General features: G+C 47.5%; 1 protein-coding gene across 1 annotated transcript in view; it reads right to left on the reverse strand.

Moving 5' to 3' along the window:
* LOC142584230 (neprilysin-like) overlaps nt 1–14,582 on the reverse strand; it is a 242,408-nt gene that overhangs the window by 207,099 nt on the left and 20,727 nt on the right. Inside the window, exon 6 of the mRNA XM_075694384.1 lies at nt 8,367–8,432. Coding sequence (XP_075550499.1) covers nt 8,367–8,432 — 66 coding nt within the window. The remainder of the gene's footprint in view (nt 1–8,366; nt 8,433–14,582) is intronic.

Consider the following 14,582-nt stretch of genomic DNA (forward strand, 5'->3'; position numbering starts at 1 on the left):
GTGTGTCGTGATGAGAACCTGACGGACGATGCAAGTTGTCATAGTCGTCAGACGAGTTTCTCCACGGCAGTACTGGGCGCGGACACAGAAGTATACGTTTTACGCTCGCCCGCATTGTGACGTACGACCAGCCTTAGCATGGCGCTTTCAAAGGAGATTGGCTTGCAACCACATACCACATGTGAGGGTCGACCGCATAAGACCACCACCTGTGACGACATAACCGGTATTGTTGGCCGCGAGCTCGAGGCTGCCTGTTCGTCAGCTTTGTCCGCGACGCCTCCCGATCCGCCAGCAACCACGATTGCGATGATTCAGGCCGTCGTCAGACAGGCATTTGAGATCATGGGTTTCAACTCCGTGTGTTCCACATCTCGAGCCAGCGTTCCACAGTTCTCCAGCGGCCCTCCTTGTCCTCGGAAATCCTTTTCTGCCACATTTCGCCCCGAGCCGTCCGAACGGCGTACCCCTGATGATAGGCTGATTTGCTTCCACTGCTGCTGCATCGTCCACGTCACTCGTGACTGCCGCAACCGATGGCCACCACCTCCTGGGACATACGCCGCCTCTTATTCCTGCACCTTTGGACCTTCTGTTCCCAATACCACCCGCCATGAACCCACTGCCGCTGATGCTCCTGCTCCGAACCTTCGCTACAGCCGCTCGTACTCACCTCGACGCCATCAGTCTCGTTCGCCCCAACCCCGTCGCTTCTCTTCGCCGTCTATCGCCTCCCGGATCCAGCCGGAAAACTAGGCATTGCAGCTTCTGGAGGTGAAGCTGCGCTGTCGACCCTGCCCTCAAATCCTCTGCTCACATTACCTACGAATGGAAACCTTCTTGACGTTGATGTTGACGGCTATCCTGTCACGGCACTTAACGATACAGGAGCACATATTTCTATTATGAGTGCTGCCTTCCGACGATTACTGAACAAGCTCCTCACCGCAGCGTCGGCACGCTTCGTCCGCGTTGCAGATGGCGGTACTGTGCCTATCGTTGGCATGTGTACGGCACGTGTCAGCATCGCCAGCCGCCACACTGCTATCCCCTTCACCGTGATTGCTCATTGCCCCACGACCTGATTCTCGGCATCGATTTTCTCTCCGTGCACTCTGCTCTTATTGACTGCTCTGCCAGTACCCTTCGCCTTGAGTTGCTGATTCTCGCAGAACCTTCTGACGCACCCCAGTGCCGCTTACGCCCCACCAGCTTTCTTCACCTGCCGCCAAAGTCCATAGCCTATATTGAATCGTTGTCTTCACCACCAGTTCCTGATGGCGAGTGCCTCCTCACTCCTTTCCCCGACAATCCACTACAGCACGACATCACCGCGTGCCTCACAGTATACTTTCTATTACTGCGAACCGCACTCGCATGCCTATTTTTAACTTTGGATCGCCAAAGCAAATTCTACCGAAAGGTATTTGCCTTGCCAACGTTGATTGTCTCGGCGACCATCCCGTGGCAGCTTTATTGACCGATGCTTCTTGCGAGCTTAGCAGGCCTCACGCGCTAGCCTCGGGTGCCGGTCCCAACATAAAAAAAAATGATTGCGACGGACCTGTTCTCTGCGCAGGCTGAAGACCTTTGCCAAGTATTATCCTCCTACCGATATATTCTCGACTTCAACGATGGCCCTTTAGGCCAGACGCTCGGGGTAAAGCATCGTATTCTTACTGGCGATGCTACGCCTATTCACTGACGACCGCATCGAACGCCGAGTAAATAAAAGTGAACAAAATGCTAGATAAACGCATAATTAAGCCATCTTCGAGTCCTTGACCGTCATCTGTAATGTTGGTTAGGTAGGACGGCAAATGGCGTTTTTATATAGACTACCGTCGTCTGAACAACATTACTAAGAAAGACGTTTTCCCGCTTCCAAGTATAGACGACGCGCTTGACAGCCTTCACGGTGCCAGCTATTTCACTTCTATTGATTTTCGTTCTGTATACTGGCCGATTGCTGTTGACGATATGGACAGAGAAAAAACCGCATTCACCACACCTGATGGCCTATACCAATTTAACGTAATACCGCTGGGATAATGCAACGCCCCTGTCACTTTTGAGTGTATGATGGACTCCTTGCTCCAAGGTTTCAAATGGTCCACATGTCTCTGCTACGCTGACGACGTCATCGTTTCTCGCCAACGTTCGACACTCACCTTGAGCGTCTAGCAACTATATTTGATGTAGTTAAAAAGTCGAAGCTGCAACTTAACTCGTCGAAATGTCGTTTTGACTGCCGCCAACTAACTGTTCTGGGCCACCTCGTTGACGCTTCCGGAGTAAAGCCTGATCCCGACAAAACTCGCGCTGTCCGCGACTTTCCGGTTCTAAGGAAAGCCGCAGACGTTCGAAGCTTTGTAGGGCTATGCTCGTACTTTCGTCGTTCTGTTCAAGATCTTGCGGCAATTGTTAGACCCCTCACTAATCTTTTGAAGAAAGGCGTAAAATTCTCGTGGGGTACTGCAGAAGACGCCGCCTTCTCTCGTTTCTTCAATCTTCTCACCTCATCACCCATACTCGCCCACTTCGACCCTGATACCCCTACAGAATTGTGTACAGTTGCCAGCTGTCATGGCGTAGGTGCCGTCTTAGCCCAGCGTCAGCGTGGCCAGGATCGCGTTATTGCTTATGCGAGCCGCCTCCTAGCACCCTCGGAGCGCAACAATTGAATTACGAACCGAGAATGCCTTGCTGTTGTCTGGGCGTTGCGCAGTTTCGTGCTTACCTTTACGGTCGCCCTTTTTCTGTAGTCGCTCACCATCATGCTATCTGCTGCTTCTCATCGCTAAAAGGTCCTTCAGGCTGGCTTGGTCGATGGACCATGAGGCTACAAGATTTTCATATTCCGTGGTGTACAGTTCTGGCCGCCTGCACCAAGACGGTGAAAGCTTGTCGCGTTACCCTTTTGACGACTCTGACTCCTCCAATATTGCCAGTGCTGCTTGAGTATTCTCTATATCCCAGCTGCTTCATTTCGCCGACGACCAACGTCGTGACGCCTACATCAGAGTACTCATCGACCGTTTTCTGGCCGGTGATACTCTACGCCTCTTCGCCCTCCGCGACGGTACTCTGTACGGTCGTAACCTACATCCGGACAGCTCTGAGTTACTACTTGTAATACCTAAATACCTCCGCTCAACCGTTCTAGAAGAGCTTCACGACGAGCCAGCGGCCGGACACCTCGGCGTATCTCGAACCTATGACCGTATACGTCGCCGTTTCTTCCCGGCCGGGACTTGCCCGTTCCATACGACGTTACGTCGCCGCTAGTGAACTTTGCCAACGACTCAAGAGCCTTCCCAGCTTCCCGCTGGTAACCTGCAGCCGCTCGACATCCCTACCGAGCCCTTCCATCGTGTCGGCTTAGACCTTCTCGGCATATTTCCTGAATCTACATCAGGAAACAAGTGGGTTGCAGTCGCGGCGGACTGCGCGACCCGCTACGCCGTAACCCGCGCTCTTCCGACCAGTTGCGCAACTGATGTTGCGGGCTTCCTCCTACACGATATCATTTTGATGCTTGGTGCTCCGCGGTAATTGCTAACAGACCGTGGCCGTAGGTTTTTGGCCAAGGTCACTGACGACATCATGCGTGCCTGCTCAATACAGGATAAATTTGCCACCTCCTACCATGCTTAAAAGTTGGGCATCACTGAGGGTTTGAGCCGCACCCTTACGGACATGCTATCCAAATACGTTTCAGACGGCCACCGTGACTGGGACCTGGCTCTACCTTACACTATCTTTGCGTACAACTCTTGCGGTCTCGAAACTGCTGGCTTTGCCCCGTTTTACCTCTTGTAAGGCCGTGAACCATCGCTACCACTGGACACTGTGCTTCCGTCCACCGCAGCTTCTACTAGCGATGATGTCCTTGATGAAATCGCCCATGCTGACCATGCTTGCCAACTTGCGCGCGCTCGTCTACAAGTGTCTCAAGACAAACAGAAGCAATGGTACGACCTCCGTCACCGTGATATCTATTTTGTGCCCGGCGCCCTCGTGTTGCTTTGGTCACCATCGCATAAAGTCGGCCTTTGTGAAAAACTGTTTTCCTGTTACACAGGCGCATATCGCGTGCTCCGGCAAGTGACCGATGTCACCTATGAAATCGTTCTAGCGATGCCCACTACGTCCTCTGCTGTAACAACCAGTGACCTCTTCCACGTCGCCCGACTCAAGCCCTACAACTCTCCACGCGCCTTGGATGTTTAACAGCACCATGACGGCGCTTTTGCCGCCGGGGCGGAGTAGTATTACGATATCATCGAGAGATGCTCAAGAGACGAGACACCGCGAGAACGACGATGAAGTGGGTCTATGCCCTTGGTGCGAGCGATTGGCGAGTGTCGCCTGGCTGCAGTGTAAATAGCCTGTAAATAGCCGCTTTCGTCTCTGTCTTTCCACACATAACAATAGTATGGGTGTTGGTCACTTATATTCATAGAAATAAACCATTTCCGGGAAATCATTTTGCATCTATGGGTTCAATGTCCACTTGGGAAGGTTTAAGAAGTGAAAGTGCATATAAACAAACAAGTCTACATATACATAGCAGCCACTCTCAATATACATCGCTCCGACTTCGTTGCGGGATGGTTGATACCGCACTCAGGGACGCACTGTTTAGGACAATAGAAACCAGAAATAATTCCTAGCCGCGAACTTTCCCCGTGCAAGAGCAGCTTTATAGCCAGGTTGAAACATACCGATATGAAGTTTTTTCCATGTTATGTAAAATCACTTCTCTAAACAGCATAATTTTGTCCTTTCAAAAAGTGATTTATGACTTTGCTTTGGTGTAGTGCGGCGGACACTCGCAAACATATAGCACCCTTTTCGCAGAGTTTGTAGGACTTGGTGGATAATTTGTGCCTACTTTATAGGCTTCGTATCGTTTTGAGAAATTGGGGTTGTAGTTATTATGTTTGTTTGTCCTACGAGGTAAAGGAGGAAGAAGTGAAGAAAGTTGACAACCAAGCACAGGGGCGCTATAACATAAAACTATTCCAAACTTTTCTATTCCAATTCTGCAATCAGCCCTTCGCGATTGGTCAAAAACTTTGTTGGACCACCCCCATTTCACCTGTCTGTCACGCGACGTCCCGAAAACCGCGATAGCTCCCCATCTGATATAACGTGTCCACACGGATTATGCATGATTTGACCGAACAAAAGAAAAATAGCTATTTCTGTTTCGACACCTCTTCGCCGTTAATCCTCGACTATTGGTCAAAAGTTCTCGGGCTGCGTTCACTTCACCTGTCTCTCACGCGTCGTCACAAAACCGCAAAAGCTCACCGCGTCAAAGTGACGTGTACGCGATAAAGCTGCATTAATATGCCGAACAAAACTGAATTATCTTCTGAATAGCCGCAGGCTGCCCCATTCCGAATGGAATAAAAGATAGATGCCGCCGATCGCTCACGCACTGGCTACTTGCTTCTATCGGTGAGCATGACCTTATTTGCGTGTAATAAGACATTTTCGTGGCTGTGCAAAGTTTTCGAGCACTTTCGGCACGTTTACGACCTCGTTCTGCCAACTCTTCTTTGCTGAGGATCCGTTTTAGCGTCATTCTTAAGTTTCCGTTGCATGCCCCCGCGATTGTCGACGAGCCACCGCAAGCAAAGTAAGGGAAAGCGGACCAATCGCAGACGCTGGCGCCACCCTCTTAATCCGGTTATCAATTTTCAGTCCAGTGGCTCGGCCCTATCGAATCCCTCTCCACTTAAAGTTGCTCCTCGCCTCTTGTGAGCCAATTAGATAAGACAACCCGCTCAGTGTAGGCAATGTTATTCGTTTTTCAAGCAAACAAAAGTGACCTCCTATGAACGAGGAGAGCGTTTGATTGGTCGGTTCAGACAACCGTGTTGCTGACCGCCCCATGCTTGCGTCGGCGGTTACGCAAATTTGACGTCAGGAGATTGGAATAAAAACACATTGGAATAGTTTTACGTTATAGGGCCCCAGGGTGGTATAAAGTGTAAATACACAATTCGAAGTCATCAAAAAAAGTGACGAACCGCGACAGTAAATTAGATGCAAGAAAGAGTATGGGGATTTACAAGTATGTCAAGAAAAAAAAAGCCAGAAATAAATAATTGTACGATAACACAGAGGGCAAAGCCTTGCTATTTGAAGCTTGACGCGCTTGTCAATGGGAAAGGACATACCAGAGCAAGTATTCGCAACAGACTGAGGCATTGTCCATTCCAGTAAAAACCCGAAACAACTCAGCATAACCTACTGTATGCGAAGGCATTCCACCAAGCGGAACCCATAGGTAACATCCGCCATCCCGAAATACAGGGATTTAACGAATGGAAGCATGAACAGCTCCGTAGTATAGGTAAGTAAGAGAAGCTTAGATAATTTCCAAAAAAGAAAAAGAAGCTGATAAGAGATCAATAGGACCGGATCCATTACAGGCATAGGTGCAAGAAATGCGAAAACACCCGTGTACCCTACAGGGGATGCACCTTTAAGAACTCCAGGTGGTCAAAATTATTGCGGAATCCCTCACTGCAGCGAGCATCAATGAAATCGTTGCTTTCGCACTCAAAACCGTAGAATTGTTTACAAAGATATCTTACGAAAGAGAGAAAATATTAAGGAGGAGTAGGCAAAATGCTCGACCGACGGGCGTGTACAGGTTGACTTGTTAGCTCAAGTCGGCAAGCTCACTGTTTGTCACCGCATTCAAAGGGGATGCCAATAAATCGTCATCATCAGGACGAAGTAGATCTGCGTTGGAGAAGCAGGGCGGACGGAGACACGCTGGCCGTGCGAGGTAATCGCTCGGACCTTGGGCGTGCGTTTAGAAAAAAGCCGTAAACGATCGGGGCTCATAGGCACTGTGCCTCGCGGTAGCGTGAAGGAGCAACAACAAAACCAAGGCGATGGACGCAATCCAGAGTGTCAAACGATTAAAAAAATGAACACAGGGCCAGCCAAAGGTGGACGCCAAAGAACAAAAAATCCGCAGTCTCACGTGTCAATCCACGATATCATTACGAGGCACGCTGTATAGTGTTACTCCGGATTAATTTTGACAACCTGGGTATTCTTTAACGGGCACCAAATGTGATAACACTCTTTTTGCATTTCTCTCCATACAAATGCGGTCGCCGCGGCCGGGATTCGATCCCGCGCTAGCTGGCTTAGCAACGTTACACCGAAGCACTATGCCACCACGGCATATGACTCGCTAAACAAGACAAGTAATTGCGAGGGAATTACTATGCGAGTAAGATGCCAACTGAGGGGATACTCCAACATGAAAAAGAGTAAAAATAATTACAGGATGGAGGTGCTTATATGAAAGAGAAAACAATTGGCATCCACCGGAATTGTAACATGGTTTCTCAGAAAGAAAGCCTCGCAGTTGAAGAAAAATTCATCCTGGTCCAGGACTCGAACCCGGACCAGCTCCTTTCTGGGGAGGTCGCTCCCCTTTTAGCTTCCTGCTACAATTCGACTGCTCGCCAATTTTTCCCGCTTACATACTTTTCCCCACCTTGCGGGCTTCCGCAGAACTAATTTGACGATGGAGATGTCCATTCAACATTTAATCGACTCATTTCAACCACCACGTACGTCGACAGTTCATTGACCCTTTCGTTTTTTTTTTTATTCTAAATCAGTGTGTTGATTGTAAGCGTCCGCGCGTGAAGCAACAGTTGTGTTTTGCCCTGCGAGCGATGCGGTGCGTTAAAAACCGCGTGCAGTGAACCGACAACAGCCAGCCGACCAGACTTCCTCCGGATTTCTTGTTAAGTCGAGCTTTGGAAGCCCCAACAACGTTTAGAGTCTCGATAAGTTCACAGCCTTGGCAAGCATGCCGTAACTCAACCGCAGATACTTGCTTGTTTACTAGTTGCTAACAAGCTTAATGATCGCTCTTGCTCGTGTGATCATGAAAACGTTTCTGCGGGAACACGGTGAAAGGTACAGCTGCTGACCAGGTAATTTTGTCTCCCTAACTATTTCCATCTATCTATCTATCTATCTATCTATCTATCTATCTATCTATCTATCTATCTATCTATCTATCTATCTATCTATCTATCTATCTATCTATCTATCTATCTATCTATCTATCTATCTATCTATCTATCTATCTATCTATCTATCTATCTATCTATCTATCTATCTATCTATCTATCTATCTATCTATCTATACGATTTTTTTTACAAATACGGAAAGCTAGCTAGTTGGATTATCACCCATCTGTCTCTCGCTCTCTCTCGTCCTTGCTCAACGTACGGAATGCTGTCGCGGCGCTTTTGAGGCAAACATGCCAACGACGGAAGGAGCACTATAGCAGGTATCGCTGGAAACCTACCCGGGCAAGAGAGGAGGAAGGCCTTTGCTTTGGCAAATGTTCCAAGCCCAGGGTCGCCGTCCTTGGCTGGAAGAAAAGTGAGTGAAATCACCGATAAAAATAACTGTCAGATAGTTGGCTACGTGCAGCAAGGAGAAATTGTGACTGAACAGACTTGTAAGAGATCTTTCGCAAGCACTTTGTTTTACAGGCGGCTGTAAGAAAGATGTTGAAACGTACACCCGAATATGATGCTCGTGACTATATCGTATCGAACCGCAACTTTAAAAAAAAAGACGGAATAAAGAACATTTTTGCTCGAGCCGATACAAAACCTGAACGTTGCTAATTTTCCCGTTACTAATTAATTCCGGTGCGAAAGCGAAAGAAAACGAAAATTAACCGTTTTAGTTCAGGTTCGCCACCTTCTCTAGCGCTTTTCCTCAATGCATTGTCTGCTGTTGTGGCTCAACTGCGCTACCCTGTTTTTAAATTCTCACCATCACCTCAAGATATTAAAGGTAGCAGCACCATTAGTACGCTTTTCAGCCTATTGCATAAGACGGCAGACTAGGGGACCTATAACGTAAAGCTATTCCAAAGCGTGTCCATTCCAACTCTGCAGTCGCCCCTCCTCGATTGTTTCGGGCCACCCCCATTTCACCTGTATGTCACGCGACGGCACGAAAACAGCGAAAACGCCCCATCTGATATGACATGTGCACACTGATGGTGAATAACTCGACTGATTAATAAAAAAGATGTTGCCGATTGTCTACCTTTTTTCTGCGATAGTGCACCATTATTGGCGAACACCTACTTATTTTTTCTTTAACGCGACGTCAGAAAACCGCGAAACCTCACCACGTCTAAATGACGTGTGCGCCTAAAAGATGCATTAATATGCACAAAAAAAGGAAACTGACCTTTTTCTGAATAGCCGAGAAGTGCTCCATTACGGAGGGAATATAATATGGCTGTTCGCTGATTGCTCTGTCATTGGCTAATCGGAGCTGCCATGAGAATGCCTTTATTTGCTTATAAAAATACTTTGCATAGCTGTATAACGTTGTGGAGCGCTTTCGTCACGTGTACGACATCCCCTTGCCAACTCTTCTTTGCTGAGAATCCGTTTTAGCGTTAATATTAATATATTCAGGATGCCCGTTGCTCGCCTCCTAGATTTTCGACCAGCCAACGCAGTCTAAGCAAGGCGAAGCTGGCCAATCGCACATGACGGCTCCACTCCCTTCATCCGGTTATCTACTATCGCAGCGCCAGCTAGGTCGCACCGAAAGCTACTCCACTTCTGCACGCTCCTCGCGCCTGGTCAGCCAATTAGGTAAGAAAACTTGTAGGAGTATACAATGCTCCTTGAACTGAAAGCAAACAAAAGCAACCTCATATAAACGACAAGAGCGTTTGATTGGGCTGTTCAAACAACACTGTGGACGTATTCTGTGACCATCACTTACGGGGATACTTTTGCCGACGCGATAGTTACGTGGTCAGGCGCGCTAATTGGCTAGTCGAGGAAAATCGGATGAGCTGATTGGCTAGTTGGGTTCCATCTTGCGTTACGTGAAGGCGATGGCATCACCGAAGCGATCGCCGTAGAATACGTCCATTGTGGGTTACCACCCGATGCTTGGGTATGCTTTACGTAAATTCAACGTCAGAAGAGTGAAATAAAAACAGATTGAAATAGTTCTACGTTATAGGGCTTTAGGTGTGATAATCAGACGATATTTTCATCGCATCTGGCACGCAAACTCGCCAGACTGTCATGACTGCAAGCTACATGAGACTGTGGCGCACACGTACTTGTTTATCCCCAGTACGACCGTGAACGGCAGGTGCTGATCACTTTGTTATCGCCAATTAACAACAGTCCGTTCAGCAAAAAGTTACTGTGCCATTGGCAGGACATATCAAGGAAGCCAGCCATGAAGGCTCACTAGAATAAATAGTTAACACAGGCCTAGATTCAAGGCTCTTAACGGGCCCTTCGAGCACGGACACGTGTATAATTGCATCATACTGCCAGTCCATAGAATTACTATTTAGTCCCCTATTTTTTCCCTCTTTGGTAGCAGGCAGAAGGACTGTCACCGTTTCGTCAGTGTATTCCGACCCTCTCTCTTCGTCATTTACGCTTCGCTCAAAAACATTGAAGCATTCGCGCGAGATCTGCATAGTTCTTTCGTTACTATATGCAGCCTGGAGAACAAACAACAGGCGTAAACCAGCAGTGCAGCTTAGAAGCAACAGCGTCGAAGTCTTGCACAAAACGAGTTTGTACTGTTTTCCGGTAATTATCGTTCTGTTAAGCAAGTGAACTCGAACCGGTTTAAACTGGATTCAACCGTCATGTTTTCGCTCTGCAATTGAACTGGAACTGAGCAGTTTTCAGTGAACCGAATCGAGAACCGGAACAAAATAAAGTTTCGGTTCGGCACTCTGCTCGTGACATAAGTGCGACGCTCCCGTTACTGCCATCTGAAATGGTAGTTTTACGCTATACTCCGTTTCGCGTTTAGCCGGTAACGCTACGGAAGCTTCGCAAGTATAGCGCGGTAATTGAACTCGCACTGCATTCGTTTGGCAGTACAGCATTTTTATCTTGGAAGCTTTCTAGGAGATAACTACTTCAAATAACACAGCTACAAGTTGCAGACGTTCGACTTCGTCGAAATTAGTTGCTATACGTGCATGCTTGTGCAGTCTCCGAAGTACTAAATTTTTTTCGTTGCGAGCACAAGCGTTGCACTGTGGCTGCTGGTCACGGTAACCTGCCACTCCGCTCCTGTTGAAGCGGATAAGAAGAGATCTGTATTCCTGCCATGTAATAAATGCGTCGTATATTGCGACACAACAAGAGAGACACAGTCTTACATAGAACTACTTGGCCCATACATTTACGTTTAAAATGAGAGGCTCTAGGGTTTGTTCACCAGAGCCAGAGTGAAAGAAGTATTCCTCTGGCTTTCGTAGCGTGGTGACGGCGCCTCCTAATTCGGTTAATTTGCCCCAAAGCTGGATGCTTCCACATCGACCTCCCAAGGCGCACGCGTGCTGTTCCGCGAGGTCTCGGAAGCTATGCTTTCAGACTTGCCATGGAGTCAGCTTCGTAACTGCTCCATGCACTGGTATTCTCTTTGTGAGTAGATTCAAGTGTGCCCTAGATTTCACTATTAGGGGAAAGGATGGTGGGGATTACAAACCGAATGAATTTTCGTTCGCTCATAATTTCGAACGGCGCAGACAACTATCCATACATGATACCACTATTCATCTCGTGTTGTACGTGCTCGAACGGGGAAAACCCCCACACAGGTATTCCAGGCGATACGACTTCAAAATTTGTTTGTGCAGAAGAAGTGGAGTGAATACATTTTAGCATGTGAAAAAAAGAAATGATCCTAGAAAACAAGTAGCGCAGCTGGCTCGCTTGTTTACTTCACTCCGTGCATGCAAACTTGAGTAAGACACTAGACAGTTACAGCATAGCCTACGCAACTATAGGGTACGCTATACGCTATGGCATAGCGTATGCTAAGCAGCGCAGGTTTGTTTTAGTTGCCCTGCGATATCTTCAGATCTCAGAGACCTACAATAACTTGATTTGGGCGAGTTGGTTCAACTTTACGGTTTACATGAAAATAAAGCGCTAAAGAGGAAGACGTATGTGTTCCTGTGACTTCGTCTTCGTCTGTAGCGCTTTTTTTATGAAAACCCTCAGAGGCATAATGCCGTCGTTGGGGCTATTTCTCGACTGCAGCGATAGGTGGCGCTGACACCTCGGCATCTCGCGCGAGCAGGTTCAGCGAGAGCAGTGGAAAAGTAAACATGTCCTCAATAGAGATTGCTAAGGGGCGATTGGAATAGCGGTGGAAGAAATGTAGGGAAACGACAGAAAACAGAGATGTACAAAAGCAAAGTGCACAATAGGTGGTCAAAAAGTTTGGTTGTGGGAGTTGATGGTTTTTTTTCTTTTTCTTTTTTCGTTTTCAACCTAGGTAAGACATTACACAGTATCGTAGCAAGAGCTTGGTGGCACAACCCACCGTTCCGTTCCAAAGGGGACGCTCATAACAACCATCCATCCATGGAATTCGTGCAACGAGGGCAAGCTGAAAGAGTTAGGTGAGAAGAGTGGCACCTACCTTGAGGCCACCACGCACAAAAAGCAGGAGTTCAGGGGTCAGTGCCCCTTGTTGAGTCCGAATCATGCAGAAAAGGGCAAAGGGAAGCAGGGAGAGGTAGGAAAGAGTGAAATGGTTATTGTCGCCTGTGACTCAAACCTGGCTAGGTGCTCAGAAGCAATTGTGGAGACTGTGACAGACGATAAAAGAGTGGCGGTAGGGCCATTTTCAGGCCGGACACTGGGTTCTGTCATCGAGCGAGCAAAAGCAAAGCTCGCGCAAAAAGCCCACGCGCACAGCCATGTCGTAGTAGCAGGGGAGCTAAATGACGTGCTAGACAGGAAAGGGAGAGGACTAGCCTAGTGCTTGGTGAAGGGGGTGGATGACTTGCACGAACTATCCCCTCAGGTGCAGATCGTGGTGTGCACGGTGCCGAGGTGCCTGTACGTGACAGTAATGTACAAAGAGTCGTACTTGCTGCTAATGAGGCGATATGGAAAATGAGCGGAGAGAAAGGCTTTGATGTTGTCGAAGTAAAGTGAGAAGGCGCGGTGGTTTTAAACGAGACGGGATCCACTTCAATTACAGGCTGGCACGAGAAGTGGACTGGCGACTTGGTGGTCGCACTGTTGCTTCTTTAGGGTGCCCACGGGCGCTCGGGAGGTCAGAGTAGGTAGTAATGAAGAAGGCCCCCTAAGGGAACTTCGGGATAGCATCGACGTCAATAACATAAAAAAGAGAAAAGCAAGAAGGAGGGCTCGCCATGCAGTAAGCTACATAAACAAGCAAGGCGACAGAAGAAAGAAAATTGGGCAGAGATTGAGGAGCATTTAAAGAAAGAAATAATAGGGATGTACGCGTTTACAGAAACGCACCTTAGAGACTTGGAAGAACCGCCAGTAATTGAGAATTATGTTTGCGAAGGGTGCAACAGAACTAAGTCGGAAAGAAAGGAAGGGGGAGTCGGTATGCTCATCCATCAGGGAACCAAATGTAAAAGAGTAAATTCAAAATGTCAAGAGCATCTTCGGTTATCAGGTACACTGAGTGGAAAAGAAAACTTGGCTGGGCATTAGGTATTTGCAGACCGGAAATAGTTGCACATAGATGAATAAAGACTTAGGGGAATGCACAAGTGCTGATATTAAGGGTTTCGGAAATGATGCCGAAATTACCCTACTAGATGACATGAATGCCCACATACAGGATTTAGATAGCTATACCTACAACGACGGGAAGTGAATGCTAGACCTTTGTGAGCAACATGACCTTGTTATTGTGAATACAGGGCTTAAGTGTGAAGGGCAAATCACGAGGGAAGTGGCAAACCGGTAATTGACCATTGATTACTGTCTGATGACGGCCGGAATTTATGACAAGTTGAGAGAAATGGTTATTGACGGGGAAGGATATAGCAACATGGGGAGTGACCATAAACGCATCATTTTGAAAATCAGATATGTAGTTGGGAAACAGAGCAAGGAGTGCAAAATGGATAGTCCGAATTTGAACGCTGAACAAATAAGAAATGCAGCCACTAGAGACCAGGAAGGACTTGGCAAATGGAGAAGTAAAAACTGGGAATATAGTGAGCTTCTAAGTGTAAGAACGGCACAAATACGGAAAGAGAAACAACATATTCGCTGGAAAGGAAAAAAGAAACCGAAAAGCTGGTAGAACAGGGAGATACGAGAAGCGATCGACGAACGACAGAAAGATTCCCGAGAGCACAGGCAAGCAAAGAAGGCGCAGTTGCCGCAGGATGAACAAGCCAGTAAATGGGAAATATACCGGGAGAAAAAGTGTATGGTTCAAGTACTGGTGCAAGCAAAGATAAAAGGTGAAAATGAACGTTGGGTGTCAAAAATACGTGTGAGAAAGAAGGCCGCACCTAGAATATTTTAGAACCAAATAAAACTATTAGGCAGGAAGTCAACAACAATGCAACAACATATCCTAGACAAAGAAGGAAACAAACTGATAGATGAAGCAGCGTTAAATTACATCCAAAGAATAAGAGCCGAATCTTTCCAAGGCAATGACAAGGTTGTATTTGATGAGTAAAAGAGCATGAAAGAGAGCTAGATGGAAA

Source organism: Dermacentor variabilis, chromosome 6 (assembly GCF_050947875.1).
Source record: "Dermacentor variabilis isolate Ectoservices chromosome 6, ASM5094787v1, whole genome shotgun sequence".
NCBI classification, from domain to species: Eukaryota; Metazoa; Arthropoda; class Arachnida; order Ixodida; family Ixodidae; genus Dermacentor; species Dermacentor variabilis.